The sequence below is a fragment of the Lactuca virosa genome, chromosome 5 (assembly GCF_052849685.1).
Source record: "Lactuca virosa cultivar CGN04683 chromosome 5, Lactuca_virosa_CGN04683_v6, whole genome shotgun sequence".
NCBI classification, from domain to species: domain Eukaryota; kingdom Viridiplantae; phylum Streptophyta; class Magnoliopsida; order Asterales; family Asteraceae; genus Lactuca; species Lactuca virosa.
This window is the reverse complement of record NC_136430.1, coordinates 300,245,610-300,263,438: the sequence shown is the minus strand read 5'-3', so window position 1 is coordinate 300,263,438 and position 17,829 is coordinate 300,245,610. Positions and strand designations below refer to the sequence as shown.

Below are 17,829 nucleotides of genomic sequence, written 5' to 3'. Positions count from 1 at the left end.
TCGTTAGAGAGTACTATATGATGGACCACGACATGACCCTTATTGATTTGACTTATTTGCTTATTGCTGCTGAATCAGAAATGATTTGGCGCACTGGTCAGCAAATTTGTCTGGTAAATCAATATCCCAACTTTCTATGGGCACTGGCGACATTGGAAGTCCAGAAAAGTTTTCTCAACGCAAGAGAAAGGCTGAGTCTGAGATAGTCCTGTGTACCATTCCAGAAGAGTCCATATGGTTCTACTGCCAAGAGAAGGGGCATTGGTCATAAAGTTGCCCTGACTACCTGAGAGATCTAAGAGATGGGAGAGTCAAGATGTATGACTCTACTTCAGGTAAAATCCACTATCTAACTCTATTAAGTTCCTTTTAGATTCTTAATACATAATGTGATAAGATTACATTTGGTGTTTTGTAGGGTCAAAGAAAAAGGAAGCTTAGAAAGAAAGAAGTGAGCTGAATCTGGTCATGAAGAAATGGATTTCGATCGCATGATACAAGGATCAGACTTTTAAGTTACTACTTTAGAGTTAGGATAGATTGCTAAGTAATATTTACATAGTTTTCATTTGTAATCACATTGTAAGGACAATATTTTTCCGCAATAAAATAAATTTTGATTTATCTTATTTATGTTTCCTTGCGATGGATCTTATGAAAATTGGTGTTTGAATGGTTCTATTGTTAGCAATATTGTGAATGGATTTGATTCTTAGTTATGTTATTTGTGGTAATGTCAGAAATTTACCAAATGAGGAAAGATTCTCATCGCCCAAGTTTCAACTGGACAGAAACTTGGAATCGTGCAACTGGTATTGTGTGATGAATGAGAACCTTCATATTTGGAAAATTGAGACTAATTCCTTGTTCACATAAGTATGTGAGTCAAGTGAAGGACTATGAGATCTGGTACACAATGTTGTGCACTAGTCAAGTCCACCACAAAGAACGACAAAATATTCGTCATGATTTGCTAAAAGATTAGTAAATATGATTATACTTAAAAGATTAAGTATGATTCTGAATCATTGGAAAAAATTTCAATAAATAGCGGAACGAATAAGAAGAATCAATTAGGCAGAAAGATAAAAGTTTCTCCAATCTGAAAAGATGGGAGAGTACTTAAGTATCTATTTTATGATTTACTTAGTGATTATGAAACCATGTCACAATTGATCCTCTAAGGAAATCTTAGTACACTAGTATGGCTAAGAAGAGGAATCAGCAATTGTTGAAATGGTTAAATCAAAAGGTGAATCATACTTCGTTCCAAAATCAAGTTTTAGAGTTGTACTCCAAAATTGTGATTTGAGTGACATCATCTTAAGAAATTTAACACACTCATCAAATGTGAAGTAGGAAAATGTTTTCTTGCTCTTGCACGTTTGAAATTGGTAAGTTGTGATGTCTTGGATAAGACAAAGACCAACTAATACCAACTGTGTGAAGTATTTGCCTTGATAAGGACCTACACTAACTCTTGAATATTTGTTTTGTAAAGAAATGTTTCTTGACAAGAGAATCTTATATGTCAAGAGGTCAGTGGGAGTCTAAATGATCTTGAAAAGATTCAAGAACTAATCAAGGGCAAACCTATTGTTAAACACTAGCACAAGACTTGAGGTTTGTAACCTATCATGTTGACATATTCTTATTTCTGTGCCATTCCAGTTTGATCAACTATGCATGTGAGTTCTATGAGTTCTCAATGGGTTGCATAGGGGTAAGGCACCTTGATCAATGGAAAGTACATTGAAAGATAGGGGTGAGCTTCTCAATAACTTGGAAGCAATAGTGGGACCCTTGATGGCAAGAAATTAAGAATAACAAGTTTTGTCCATAAGAGTTTGAATTTGTCACAAACATTATCATATGATTATGCTTATGACAAATTTGCATGGATAGGAACACACGCACCATAAAATCTAAGTGTCATAAGGTTTCTCTCCTTCATGAAAATGATTGTGAGAAACGCTTTCACTAAGAGAGATTTTAAGGAGATAGTGATTATGTAAATTGCATTCTCAAATTCGACTATGATTACGGCATCCCTCTTCATAGTTCGAATTGTGAGATTTGGCAATTAGTCTGAACATTTAGGACTTAGTAATATAAGTTCTGAATTAGTTTGGACACACATGTGAGCTATCTAAGGAAAGGTGTGTGAGTTTGAGAATCTTAGATAAAGGCTTATCGAAGCAAATCGTATTGGAAATATGAACTTTGGAAGTCAATAAGTATTGTCTTTTAGAAGTCCAACTGTTTTCTGAATACGTGTCAAAGCTAGTGGGAGTATAAATGTCATGATGGAATGGATATAATCATCATGTTAGTGGGAGCATGATTATTATTATTATTTTAAGTATTGCAAGTTGGCAATATTAATTATAGAAAAACAAAAGTTCCACTTTGCAAAGTTGCAGGGGTTGAAAAGTTGTTTTTGCCATAATTAAGGGAGAGAATGTTGTACTTCGTTTCCAATCTAAAAGCTTAGATCGAGAAATTTTAATAGAATTTAGTCAAGGGTATATTTATTATTTGCATTCTCAAAGTTCGATTATGATTACGGCATCCCTCTTCATAGTTCGAATTTTGAGAACACGGCAAATAGAAATATTATGACAATATTATAGCAAGAAACAGGTAAAGTATCACGTTTTTTCATTATGAATCGTATCCCATACACTTCGGGTATAGGATCGATTGCATATGCTGTAATATTCGATCGTTCTAAAATTTTCCAAATGCCTAGGGCATTTAGAGGGAAAAAGGGATTAGAACCGGATTTGACTAAAAAATTAAACAACTATCAAGGACAATCTAAGGTTCGCCAAGGATTGGTCGCTTGCGGACAATTGGAAGTGTAGTCATGGATGGACCATATTGGCATTATTATTAATAGATAAGATTCTATTTATAATGAGTTGTCATATGGAAAATATGGAAATGTTTCCATATTGGGAGTTGGACGTTAAGAATCTCTATATCTAGATTAGAAAAACTTTTATGTAAGAAGGATGTTCAAAGGAATGTACTTTGAATGTGAGACTTCATGTCTATGGGATTGTCTTGCAACAATCTTCAATAGAGGACTTTGTAATTTCATTGGCAATAGTCTTTGTGACTTTGGTGTTGTGACATTACGAAAGGATCGTTGCATAAAATGTTAGAATCTAACATGTTCTATAAGTGGCAAGAATTTGGTATTCTTACGCTTGTGGTAAGGATTGGGAATTGTGAAATGAGTGTGGTTGAAAATGTTATTCAATTATACATTTCACAAAGTAAGGACCATAGGTAAACATAGTGTACATGCTGAGAGCATAGGACAATTGTTGTTTATAATTCAAGTAATAAGTTGATTACCCGAAACATTATACAATGAATAATGTGTAATCAATATGGTGACTAAATAAAAGGAGTTTTATTTATACTCAAAAGTTTGGGGCCATATTGGATTCGATTATTATTGTGTTTCACTTTGCATGTTTTGACTTCCTGAATAATAAGATTATTCAAACGTTCCACAGTCGCTCATACTTTGGGAGTAGGTATGAAAGAAGATTGTCATGAATTGGTTTGTAGATTGTTTAAAGTGTATTAGACATAGCAAAGGATTGCTACAACGTTCATGTGTGCTTATGAATATGATTTGAGCATTGGATTAAACCCACGCTCACTTGAATCGCTTCATGGATTTTATCACGAGTGATTGGTGAGACGATAATATCTTATATTCTTGAAACCAAGATGTGTGAGTTGTACCTTGCGAGTCGGTTACACATTGATAATATGTAAACGCACCAGTAACTTGGTGTCATAAAACGTATTTGTTGTGTGTGATTCGGTGAGTGAGTACAAGCGAGCATTGAGTCGAAGTTTGTGCGTTCCTTTTACCCAATGTGGGATAAAAGCGGTATATGTGGGCCCCTCGATGATTTAGTGATGACAAACGTAAGTGCTCGGCCGGGCCATGGCTAATTTGATTTGTTCAAATAGTCGGTCGTCAAAAATCGGAAATCGGGAAACAACAAATGAACCGAGAGTATGATTAAAATCGATGTCTCAGTTCATACGATATCTAGAATGGAGGAATATATGATCCCTTATCTAAAGGACATGTTACTGATAAGATCAGAGTTCGACAGCGGCTTTTGAAAGCTACGATTGCTAATCGGATCCTGAAGTCATGCTTACATTTATAGTTATTAGACTTATCCAAGTGGGAGACTGTTGGATTAGTGACTAAGTCCATAACTATATTTGGTATGTACTTGACCCGGTTGTAGCATGGTCCTTTTGGGTTGCTTTCACACTGGTGACTAGACAGGATGACTGTTGAGGAGAGAGGCTGATTTATTGTTAAGAATAATAAATTAGGGTATAAATATGATTTGTTAATATATTATATGAATAATATATTAATTTGGAATCATATTATTAATTAATATTTAATCAGAAATTAATTAGGGATTAATTTTGGGATTAAAGGAATTAATTAAAAGTGCAGGGGCTGTTTTGTAATTATTTGATAGTTGAGACTTTGGGCTATTGGATCACCTTTATTAAGGCTTGAACGAAAATCCTAGAAGGATCTAGGAGTTTTTGTCCAAGGGCTTAAGGAAAGGAGTTCATGGACTTGCTTAGGCCCTAAGCTAAGGGATTAGGGTTTCCACCATGAAACCCTAGCTAGCCTCAAGTATAAATAGCACCCTAAGGCACTAGAATTCGACCACCCCTTGGGAAAACCCTACTAGAGCCGAATTTTGGAGCTTAGTACCCTTCCTCCTCTCTCTCATATTCATCCTCTCACTCAGAGTGTGTTTGTGAGCCATTAGAGGTACTACACTTGTGGTACTTGCTTTCAAGAGCTAAGGAAACTCAAGGAACTAGTTGTTATTACTACATAACAACAAAAGGTATGTATTCTATTCTCCTATGTCAATTTCGAAAATAGTAGATGCATGCTAGGGTTCTTTTGTGTTCATAAAGTTGTATAACTAATAGTGAAAACATAGATCCGAATCTAGGGTTGCATGCACACATAGGATTGTTTGTATAAAACCCATCACTAACCCTGTCTTGTGATTATGTTTTTGACAAATTCACTTGGATAGGAATACATACACAATAAAAAAAAATCTAAGGGTCATAATGTTTCTCTCCGATTCATGAAAATGATGGTGAGGAAACGCTTTCACTAAGTATATTTTAAGTAGATAGCAATTGTGATATTTGCATTCTCATGTCGTTAGTGGAGTGTGTGTGGTTAACTGGCACACTAACTAGTGAGAATGGCAATAGCTCTAGACAAACATGTGAGCTATCTAAGGAAAGGTGTATGATTATGATAAAGTCTTATCAAAGAAATCTTGTATCAGAAATCTGAACTTTGGCAAGAAAGTCAATAAAGTATTGATTTCTAGAAGTCCAGTTGATTTCTGAGTACATGTCAAAGCTAGTGGGAGCATAAGTGTTGTGCTAGTAAGATAATAATCATTGTGCTAGTGGGAGCATGATTATTATGGTTAGTGTTGCAAGTTAGCAATGTTAATTATAGAAAACAAAAGGTTCAATTCGCTTTGAAAAGTTGTTTTGCTATAATTAAGGGAGAGGATTTATACTTCATTCCAATTCTAAAAGCTTAGATTGAGATTTTAATCAACTTTAGTCAAGGATATATATGAATGTTATGTTGGAATGGTTCAACATAAGGAAATTCTATATATGTTGCATTCTCAAAATTCGATTATGATTACGGCATCCCTCTTCATAGTTCGAATTTTGAGAACATGGCAAATAAAAAATTTTATAGCATGAATCGGGTCCCATATGTTTCCGGTTTAGGATCGATTACATGTGTTATAATATTTATCCATTCTTAATTTTCCAAATGCCTAGGGCGTTAAGAGGGAAAAGGAATAGAGCTGGATTTGACTAAAATGATTAAGCAATTGTCGAGGACAATCTGAGGTTTGCTAAAGATTGGTTGCTCATGGACAATTGGAAGTATAGAGATAGGACCATATTGACATATTCTGAAAGGAGGCAACTCTTGTTCAGAAGTGATAGTCAAAATGGGAATATGGAATTATCTCCATAGATGGAAGTTATTCTTTGAATCTATGTAAGATTAGAGAACTTAATGCAAGAAGGGTGTTCAAAGGAATGTACTTTGAATGTGAGACTTCGTTTCCATGGAATTGATCTCCATTGGGATACTTTGTAATGTCTGTTGCCAAGTCTTTGTGACTTGTGTGCATATTCATTGCAAGGGGATCATTGCATATAAGTTTAGAATCTAATAGATTATAGTAAATGGCAAGAGTTTGGTATTCTTACATTTACAATAAGGATTGGGATTGTGAAATGAGCATCATTGAAATATTGTTAATTGATCTGTTTCACAAAGTAAGGATCATAAGACAAACATAGTGTGCATACTTGGAGTATGGCATAGCTATTGTTTAGACAAACATAGTGTGCATGCTTGGAGCATGGCATGACTATTGCTTTTATTCAAGTATTAAGTTGATAAATCGAAACATTATACAATGAATAATGAGTAATCAATATGGTGCTTATATAAAAGGTGTTTTATTTACACTCAAAGTGTTGGGGCCATATAGGATTAGTGTTATTCTTGTGCTTCACTTTGGATGTTTTGACTTCCCGAATAACTAAGTTATTCAAACCATCCACAGTCGATAATACGTTAGAAGTAGGTATTAAGGCAAGACTGTCATGAAGTTGTCTTGAGATGTCTAAAGGTGTTGGACATAGCAAAAGTTGCTACAACATTCATGAGTGCTCATAAGTTCTGAGTATTGGATTCAACCCACGCTCATTTGAATCACTTCATGGATTTTATCACGAGTGAATAATGAGACGATAATATATTATATTCTTCAAACCTAGAGATATGAGTTGTTGACTATGAGTTGGTTATACATTGATTGCACGAAAATGCATTGGTAACTCGATGTTATAAAACGTGCATTTGTGTATGATTCAACAAGTAGTCAGTACAAGCATATGAGTCAAAGTTTATCCACTCCTTTTACCCTTAAAGGGATAAAAGCGATATCTGTGGGCCCCTCGATGATTTAGTGATGACAAACCTAAGTGCTTGGCCAAGCCTTGACTGATTTGATTTGTTCAATTAGTTAGTTGTCATAAATCGAAAATCGGGAAACAACAAATGGACAAAGATAATGATATAATCCATGTCTCAGTCCATATGATATCTAGAATGGAGGAATATATGATCACTTATCTAATGGATGCGTCAGTGATTTGTTCAGAGTTCGACAGCAGCTTTTAAGAGCTACGATTGCTGGTCAGGTTGGAGTCATACTTGCAATAATAGTTATTAGACTTATCCAAGTGGGAGACTGTTGGATTAGTGTCTAAGCCCATAACTATAATTGGTATATACTTGACCCGACCCGGCATGGTCCATTTGGGTTGCATGGCATCGGGACATTTGGATAGACCTTTTGTGAGAAGAGTATATTTGTGACATATTAATATATTATAAGTTCTAATATATTAATATGAAATCATATTATTTAATTAGTATTGATCAAGAATTAATTTGGAAGTAATTTAGTGATCAAAAGAGACTAATTAAATATATGGGGATTGATTGTGTAAATCATTCATTCTTATATATGTGGGCTTATGATCCATGATTCCTTATGTTGGGTTTAACCCATGTGGTGACCCATGGATACTCCATGGAGTTTAAAAACCCATGGAGCATAAGGAATGGGTAAAGTCATGGGTTACATGGTGTAACCCTAATGTGCACACTATATAAAGACCCCATTGGTTGGTGAAATCGGCACTAGTGCATACACAAGAGGGCAAGCCGATTTCTAAGAGTCAAGTATCTCTTCTCATGGTTATTCCAAATGTTGATGATGTTGTGTGAACCATTTGAAGTGTCACACTTGGGGCACTAGGCTCTTAAGCTCCATGGAATCAAGCTACAACAAAGAGGTATGTATTCTATCTAGTTTTGTTATCCTAGTACATATGATTGTATGCTAGTTAGGGTAATACCTTGGAAAATTGATATTTGCATGTATAATAGAGAAAACATAGATCCAAGGTATTTAGGGTTGCATGTACACCATAGGAGTGTTAGAATGCTCATAACCCAACAGTTTCTGGGGCACCTTGTCAACCAGAAGGGTATTCTGGTCGATCCGGCCAAGGTCGAGGTCGTGATGCAATGGGAGGTTCCGAGGTCTCCATCTGAGATTTGGAGCTTTCTTGGTTTGGCTGGTTATTATCGGAGATTCATTCAGGATTTATCCAAGATCGATGTTCCCTTCACCCAACTAACCAAGAAGTCGGTGACATTTTGATGGGGGCCTGAGCAGCAAACAACTCTTGAGACTCTTAGACAGCAGTTGTGTGAGGCGTCGATTCTAACCCTGTCGGAGGGTGTTGTGGTTTATTGTGATGCTTCGATCACAGGTTGGCAGTGTTGATGCAGTGGGTCCCGTGATTGCTTACGCTTCAAGGTAGCTGAAGCCTCATGAGGCGAATTATCCGGCGCATGATTTGGAGTTGGTGTTTTCCCTCAAGATTTGGCAACATTACCTCTATGGGGTTCGGTGTACCATCTACACGGATCACAAGAGCATGAGGTACTTGATGGATCGGCCAAATCTGAATATAAGGTAGCGTCGATGGTTGGATGTGGTGAAGGATTATGATTGTGAGATCCTTTACCACCTAGGGAAGGCTAATGTGGTGGCCGATGCTCTCAGCTGCAAAGCGGTCGCGGCTCCGTTCAGAGATATATGCTTGAGGATGACCGTGATTACTCCATTGTTGGAGCGGATTCATGAGGCTCGGGTCAAGGCTATGAAGGAAGAGCATCGGAAGAGTGAGCGTATAATGGGCCAGATGGCTTCCTTCGATTATGATAGTTGTGGATTGTTGACCCTGCATCGGCGGGTTTGGGTTCCTTATTTGGGCGGGGTACGCCAAGTCCTAATGGAGGAGGCTCACAAGTCGAGGTTCTCCATTCATCCTGGGGTGAAGAAGATGTATAGGGATCTTCGTCCTGATTATTGGTGGCCCTGCATGAAGCGGGATGTAGCTTGGTACGTGGAGCGGTGCTTGACTTGTAGGAAAGTCAAGGCCGGGCATCAGCGACCTCACAACAAGAAGCATCCGTTGGAGATTCCCGTATGGAAATGGGAAGACATCACCATGGATTTTATCATAAAGCTTCCTTGTACTGCGCACAGATTGGATTCGATATGGGTCATCGTGGATCGGTTGACCAAGAGCACGCATTTCATTCTGATTTAGGAGAGTATTTATGTAGAGAAGTTGGTCGAGATTTATATCAGATAGGTGGTGGCATGTCATGGGGTGCCGATATCAGTGGTTTTCTGATAGGGATGTTCGGTTCACCTCAAGGTTCTGGAAGAGATTCCATGACGAGTTGGGTACTCGTCTTCTTTTCAGTACAACTTTTCATCCGCAGATCGATGGTCAGAATAAACAGACTATCCAGACTCTTGAGTATATGTTGCGTGCGTACGCGTTGGATTTTGGTGGGATTTGGGATACGTATCTTCCGTTAGCAGAATTTTCATATAACAACAGTTACCACGCTAGCATCGATCGACCTCCTTTTGAGATGCTCTACGGGAGGAAATACAGGACCCTAATTTTTTGGGGAGAGGTCACTCAGCGGGTTATGAGGAGTATCGAGGTGGTACTCAATACCACTGAGCTGATTCAGCAAGTTCGGAGCTGGCTCCAGACAGCTCAGAGTCAGTAGAAGAGTTATGTTGACAGGAGTCGGTCAGATTTGGAGTGTCAGGTGGGAGATATGGTTCTCCTGAAGGTGTCACCTTGAAAGGTGTCATCCGATTCAAGAAGCGGGGCAAGTTGGGCCCTAGGTATATTGGTCCCTTCAGGGTTTTGGTTCGGGTGGGCTGGTTTGTGTATCGTCTAGATCTTCCAACCAAGCTCAGTCAGATTCATAGCACGTTTCATGTCTCTCAGCAGCAGAAGTGTTTGGTGGATGAGTCTGCAGTTGTTCCATTGGAGGAATTTCAGGTCGATGACCGCCTGAATTATATTGAGAGGCCAGTGGCAATTTTGGATAGGAAGACGAAGACCTTGAGGAACAAGGTTGTAGAGCTAGTGAAGGTGCAGTGGCTGCACCGCAAGGGGTCAGAATGGACTTGGGAGCCCAAGGACGAGATGAGGGAGCACTATCCAGAGTTGTTCGGTGCAGCGGAGTTTGAAGACGAAGTCTGATTCAAGTGGGGAAGAATTGTAATGCCCGATATTTCTAAGGTATTTATTTAAATTTGGTTATTTAATTATTTTGATTTTGGACCTTTTTCATTTTGGGCTTAGGGTGTGTCGTACGCGGGGCGTACCACCCCATGTACGCAGGACGTACTAGAGAATGAGGATCGCGGATGCCATGCACGTACGCGCAACATACGTGTCCAGACCAAACCCTAATATTTAGGGTTTGAGCAATAGTTAAAGAACATTATGTCCCAAGGATCATTTCTACCAGCTTCCCTTTAGTGCCTAATCAGCCTCCTCGAAACCCTAACTCCATTATTGAGTGTTCTTGAGCTTAGAAGGTCATTTTGGGTGTATTATGGTGCTTTTAAAGAAAGGAGATCATCTTGAAGATTCATTGTAAGAATGAGAGCTTGTAGATCCAGAACATCATCATCTTTTGGCACTCATTTGAGGTATAAAGCTCTGAACTTGTTGTGTTATAACTTAGATCTATTTCTAGCTTGGTTATGTGTAACACCCATAAAAATCAAGCCAATTTAAAACTTTTCCAACCATTCAAAACCATTAAGTTATTACAAAGTGTTTTTAAAATAGTTTAGACATCAGAGTATCCCAGAAATCAAGATCATAAAAATATGAGGAGGTGCACGATCACGCCTTCGCCTTCTCGCGATCCTCTGAAGTACCTGAAACAAAATCCAAAACTATAAGCCCGAGTCTTAGTGAGTTCCCCCAAAATACCCATACACACAACAATATACATATAATCACAAACATCATACTATGGGTCCAATCAAACATCGGGATGGAATACCCCCGACCCTCAACCATCGGGTTGGAATGCCAACATACTATGGGTCCAATCAACCATCGGGTTGGAATACCCCAGGCCCTCAACCATCGAGTTGGAATGTCAATATACTATGGGTCCAATCAACCATCAGGTTGGAATACCCCCCGGCCCTCAACCATCGGGTTGGAATACCTCATGCCCTCAACCATCGGGTTGGAATGTCAACATACTATGAGTCCAATCATCCTCGGGATGGAATATTCTCACTACCAATCAAACATGTGCACCTATATCAGATAATCATATAACAGTCTACAGAGACAACATAATAGGGTCCAATCATCCACAGGATGGAATACCCTTAACTACCAATCAAACATGTGCACATATAATAGGTAATCGCATAACAGTCTACAGACAGTCAAACCGATCTACAGATCTCTAATCATAGCAACATCCTATCTACCAGGATACCAATCTAACCGATCTCACTAATAACAAAGCAAGTTAACAATTCAAAAGGGCCGGCCTTGGTGCCTTCGACCCTTGAGTATAGTGAGGAAAACTCACCTCATAATGTCGAACTGTAGTGATAAGATCAAGCTCCCGAATCACGGCCACGAACTCCACCACCTATATCCACTATAGGACCAAATCCACTTCCATAAACTTCCAATTTACTAAAATACCCTCAAAAGTCCAACTGGTCAACCCTTGGTCAAAGTCAAAGTCAACGGTCAAGGTCAACAGTCCATGTTGAATCAACTCGTCGAGTGTAGCTTACTGACTCGTCGAGTTCTTCCAGAACTCGAGAAACTGTGAAAACCCTAATTGACTCGCCGAGTTTCCAGACAACTCGTCGAGTCCATGCGGTGTCAAAATGTCGGGAAAGCCCTAAATAACTCGTCGAGTCAGTTTACTGACCCGCCGAGTCCATGCAGAAACCATAAACGGCCAATCTTCATCTGACTCGTCGAGTTGACCATGCAGCTCGTCGAGTCCCTTCAGTCCATTTCTCATTCAGACGTTTTTAAGCTATTCCATTGCTCCAAATTGTAGATCTAGCTTCCTAAGGCATATTTACCACGTAAAGTTGCAAACTTTACGTGCATGCAAGGTCTTAAGAGGCTTAAACATCAAAAACCAAGTCTAGAGTGAGGTTTAGGGCATGGAGAATGGCCAATACAAAATAAAGCTGATAGATTTATGAATCTGGGACCTAGAGGAGTCCAGATCTGAGACCATGTCCTTGTGACAAGCTCAAACCCAAGAGTGGCTCCATTAAACCCCAAAAATGACCCTAAATGTTCATAGAATAATATCTAAGTAAGGGAGGGTCAAGGTATTAGCTTTATACCTCAGGTTAGTTGCCAAAACGAAGTAGATGACAGATGCACTTCCTCCTTCTTAATCCAAGCTCCTCACTCTTCAAGTTTCCCTTCTAAAATCAACAAACAACACCTTTAAAGCTCTCAACACACACAATGGGGGTTTAGGACTTGATCTAGGGTTTCCTCTGGCTGATATGATGATGAGGGAGGCTAGAAACGTCCCATAAGTTCTTTAAATAGGGTACAAACCCTAAAAATTAGGGTTTCCTCATTCAGCTCCTACTCGTCGATTTAGGGTCCACCAACTCGTCGAGTAGACCTCATAAATCATGCGAGTTAGCTACTCTCTACACGACTATTTGGGGCCTCCAACTCGTCGAGTAGGCTTCCTTATTTGCAATAAAATCCCTAAAATCAACTCCTGGAAATCGGGATGTTACGTTATGGTTAACTTTTGGTCCCATGAGTGAGTTTTGGTGGCTTGATGCAACACCAGAAGTTATGAGTTGCCCCTCTTGACATTTTTGAGGTTTCTAAGTCATAAAGTTAGCATCTTTTGGGTTGGATCTCACCCATGCATGAGTCTGAGTTCATTTCATGGAAATAGAATGTCATATTTCGAGTTTGTGTTCATTTGAGCATGCAAAGTCACCAAGTCAGTGACTTTATGGTTCTAGATACTCTTTGGGACTCAAATCTGTGTTTTGGACCGTGGAACTTAAGCATTAAGAGCTTAATGGAGAAGTTGGCTTAATGCAGGAGTAAGTTGGGCGTACAACTCAGTACGCGCAGCGTACAAGCCATGCAGCAAGTATGCTTAGTGTACAGCTGAGTATGCCCCGCGTACTCGGTCTGTTTGGGCTTTGCATCTTTTGGGCCTCGGTTGGGCCATTTATTTGGACCTTATTGTTGTGGGTCTTTTTGGGCCATCGAAAATCAAGCTTTTGGGCTAAGAAAAATTAGTGGGCTTTAGGGTAAGGCCCATATCGGGGGTTTGGGCCCAATTTGGAAAATTGGGTCATAAGTGGGCCTTGAAGGAACAATTAGTTTTGGGCCTTTTGGTTTGTGGATTTGGACCTTGGTCTTGGATCAAATTAGGTCAGGGGTAAAATTGTCATTTTACCCCAAATATGGATTATTGGATATAGTTTAGAACCCAAGTGTTAATTGGGTGTTATTTTGTACTGATAGCTCGGGGCGTCGTCAGGACAGCAGCTTGTGATCTTTTGTGAGATTCAGCATTCGAGGTGAGTTTCCTCACCATGTATAGCGGGTCGAAGGCATCAATGCCGATCCATGATATGATCTGTTAGAATACTTATTGTCTGTGTGACACTAGTATGTGTATGTGCTTGTATGCTTTCTGGGCGGGGCCCGAAGATTATCATGTATGCTATTAGTTGCTATATGATTTGTATTTGGGCGGGGCCCGTTAAGCGAGTTAGGGTGGGGTCCGTTATACTCTTTGGTCAGGGCCCGTTATGCAAGTTAGGGCGGGGCCCATTATTCTCATTGGGTGGGGCCCGCTATATGCTATGTATGTTGGTATGTGTTATCTTGGGGAACTCACTACGCTTTGTGTTTACGGTTTCCAATTTATGTTTCAGGTACTTCCAGTTCCAAGGGTAAGAGCTTGGGATGACTGCATCGCACACACCACATGGATTCCACACTTGATATTTCACTCTGATTTTATGATATTTGATACACTTGTTTTCTTTGGGATGTATGGATAATGTTGGAATACTATTTTACTTAATTTAAAAAAAGAAATTTTTGAATCATATTTTTGGGACGTTTCAGCATTTCGGAGAAATCAAACATTAATATTATATTAAGTAAACTTTTTCATTACCTAATTTACAATTAGTTTCCAATTATCGTCGGACCGTCGTCGGACCAACATTGGACCGTAACCAGACCACCGTCAGACTAACAAAAAATTCAGTGACATTTTTCTAGTTGTATTCACAGTTTAAACAAAAAATATTATAACTAAAATTTCTCTAGTAATGCTTTTAAACACATACATTTTCATTTTTAGTGCCAAATATATAAAATTTAATACAAAATAGAATTATGCATTGACTAATTCAATTTCTTTCATCTAAATTGTAGACCTCTTTAAAAAATCTATCATTTATAAGATATATTTATAGTTCAAAAATATCATATTCACAGTTTAATAAAACATATTAATTCACTAATTCACAATCTATTATTTTCATGCATACATTTATTTATATTTTCACATAAAATTTATATAAAATACACAACTTAATACAGTGCATTCAAAGTTTAATACATAAATTCACAACTTAATACAATCCATTATAAACTAATTCACATATTCAAAGAAGTCAAACTTAAACTTTATCATCATCACCACTACCAACTACCTCGTGCCATCAACCACTTATGTCATTGTTGCAACCATCATTCCTTCCAAATCATATATGTACATAAAATCATGGATTCACAGCTTAAATATTATATTGATAATTTAATAAACCAATTAGTTTACTAATTTAGAGCTTAATGAAAAATAATTATAAAAGCTAATACATTTTTACATATTTATACAATACAAAAATTAAATATATTCACAAGAAAATTAATACAAACATTCATACATAAATCATTCATATTTTAACACAAAATTCATAAAAAATTCACAGCTAAATACAGTTAATTCACAAGATAATATAGTAAATTCATAGTTTAGTACACAAAATTCACAGCTTAATATAATAAGTTTATTGTTTAATACACAAAAATTATATATTCACAACCATTTTCAACTTAAAACTTACATTTATACATTCAGATCTATATCTTAGTGCTTCTTTCAAAGTTTATTTACTCAAATATTCACAATTTAAAATTTACATGCTCTATGTCAAAATTAGATAAAAGTAGATATGTGTATAACGTTTCTTTCATCTCATGTTTCAGAAACAAACATATTCATAGAAAAATCATAGTTTAATATAATTAATTCACAGTTTAATATAGTCAATTTACAGTTTAATACCGTCAATTCACAGGTTAATACAGTCAATTCATAGTTTAGTACACAAAGTTCACAACTAAATATAATAAATGCACAGTTTAATACATAAAATTTATACATTTATAACCATATTCTCAACTTAAAACTTATATTTATACATTTAGATCTGCAACATAGTGTTTTTTAGTTTATTTATACAATATCCGCAGTTTAAATTTTACATACTTTAATCAAAATTAGAGAAAATCATATTTTTCTATAATGCGTCTTTCTTTTAATACTTCAGAAGCAAACACAAAATTCATAAAAAAAATCACATCTTAATACAACCAATTCACAATTTAAAATAATTAATTCACAGCTTAATACAGTCAATTCACAGTTCAATAATACTATAACTTTTTCTAATTAAAAGTAATTATATAAATAATCATCACATTTTAAACCTATAACGTATTTATTCAGGTGAAAAAAAACTAAACACACGGGTTTAATAAAAAATGTTCTAAAAATGAGCAATCTTGTTATTCTACTCAACTGGAAGAATTAATAATTAAAATCCTAATTATTATTTGAAAGTAAAAAAAAAATCTTGTAGGTACAAGATTATATATGGTTGAAATGTATTATCACTCTAGATTTTGGTTTCACCGGAAATGTAAGAAACAACCCATGAAAACACACAAATAGAATACAAAACCTGCATCAAAAGTGAGAAAATTAATAATAATAATAATAAAGGCACGATGTGGTTAGAGATGTTTTGTTTGACATATTTAAGCGTACCGGGGTTTCCACCAAGAAAGAGGCACCTGTAAATTTCTAGATCGGCTGTCATTTTGATTTTTGGATAGGTCGGAGGAAAACACGCATGTGTGGATCTTACAGGGGTATCCCCTCTCGTCGGCTTAAGGACCGGAGTTTCACGGCGGGACATACTGCTTTAAAAGCTGCTACAGGCAAAGTCACCAAACATGAAAAATCGTGCATGAAAAATCAACACGTATTCATATCATTTGCATTTGATACGTTTGGTTTCCTCGCGTCGGATGCGGTGGATCTATGGACGTAGTCTTTAAAAGAATTAGTTTTACCATATAAAAATGCTTAGCGGCGTGGCTTGTTGTCCGTTTGTCATCTCATTCGTTGTACAATGATAATTAAATGAATGAAAAAAAGTATAACTATTAACTTATCTCTCACATCTACGTTACAAATATTATTACTAAATCATATCCGTAGCAAAACACGGTAACCAACCCTCCTTAAACTACAATTACCAATTATTTAATGTTCTTTTCCACAATATATAACTTATGGCAGTTAATATTGTACATATAAAACATATCTTTTAATATTTATTGGTCTTCTTCACATCATAGAAATAAGTCATAAACATGCTTAGAATGACACTGCAGAGACAAATAAGTCATTAATATGTATTTTTGCTACGCTTATGCAGGTCCCCTATGAGTCTCGATTTTCTTTGGGAGTTCATCTTTGGAAGCACCCACAATCCTGTCCACTACTTTTCCATCTTTAAGAAACATGAATGTTGGCATTGCCTCCACTGAGAAATCCTCAGCAATGCTCTGTTTGTTATACCAACTTGTTATTTCTAAGCGCTGAAAATAATAACACCCTGCAATAATCTAAATATGAAGAAGAAGATACAAGTAATCTTACTTTTAGTTCATCCACATCGATCTTAACGAAGATAACATCGGTAAACTTTTTAGCTAATTCAGCAAAGATCGGTGCCATCATACGGCATGGACCACACCATGAGGCTGTGAAATCCACAACCAACTGTCAACAAGTCCATACAAATGTTAAGGGTATGTGAAAACGATAACAACTTTCGATAAACAAGAATATGACAGAGAGATTAGAGTTACCAATTTTTTAATTTGTTTGTGGTTTTCAAAGAGTTGTTGCCATAACTCGACGGTGTGGCAGCTAATCAACGCTCCTTCTTCCCAAGTCGCCATCTTCGCCCTAAGTCTGTCTCTCAAGTAAACCTGATTCGAAGTTGTTTAATTAGTATGCAAATGAGTACTTTAGCTTTGAGTATGGATGAAATTGTGCAACATCGAATCACTATTTATAAGCACAAAAGCAAGGCATCTCGGTTTTGGGATGATAGATATTTTGAGAGAGGTGATGTAGACCTACACTTGCGTGGCCATAGATATTGAATATTGTAGGGCCGTTAATTAATATCATGTTTACCTTGCAATTTGGATAATCCACATTTTTTATTATTTAAAAATAATAATAATAAAAAATCTTCTTTCCATTTATCTTCTTCCACGTTATGGTTTTAGACTTATTAGTTATGCCACCAACCTTACTTCTTTCTCCCTTCTTAAAATCGTGCTTATATTTTAAAT

The 17,829-nt window shown here is 37.0% G+C and overlaps 1 protein-coding gene across 1 annotated transcript; it reads right to left on the bottom strand.

Moving 5' to 3' along the window:
* Positions 1-16,601: 16,601 nt before the first annotated feature.
* On the bottom strand, positions 16,602-17,535 carry LOC145116600 (thioredoxin H1-like). Its single transcript, XM_079052932.1, has 3 exons — positions 17,335-17,535; positions 17,123-17,245; positions 16,602-17,028 (listed from the first exon to the last, which is right to left on the bottom strand). Exons 1-3 carry the CDS (start codon positions 17,425-17,427, stop codon positions 16,891-16,893), a joined length of 354 nt encoding a protein of 117 aa, XP_078909058.1. The 5' UTR covers positions 17,428-17,535; the 3' UTR covers positions 16,602-16,890.
* Between the last annotated feature and the right edge of the window lie 294 nt (positions 17,536-17,829).

What these genes read in the sequence shown, in the direction of transcription:
- LOC145116600 (XM_079052932.1), bottom strand. Translation starts at nt 17,427, where the DNA reads ATGGCGACTTGGGAAGAAGGAGCGTTGATTAGCTGCCACACCGTCGAG. An exon ending in ACAAACAAATTAAAAAATTG is followed by an intron (nt 17,246 to 17,334) that starts GTAACTCTAATC and finishes ACTTGTTGACAG; the next exon opens with TTGGTTGTGGATTTCACAGC. An exon ending in TCGATGTGGATGAACTAAAA is followed by an intron (nt 17,029 to 17,122) that starts GTAAGATTACTT and finishes TATAACAAACAG; the next exon opens with AGCATTGCTGAGGATTTCTC.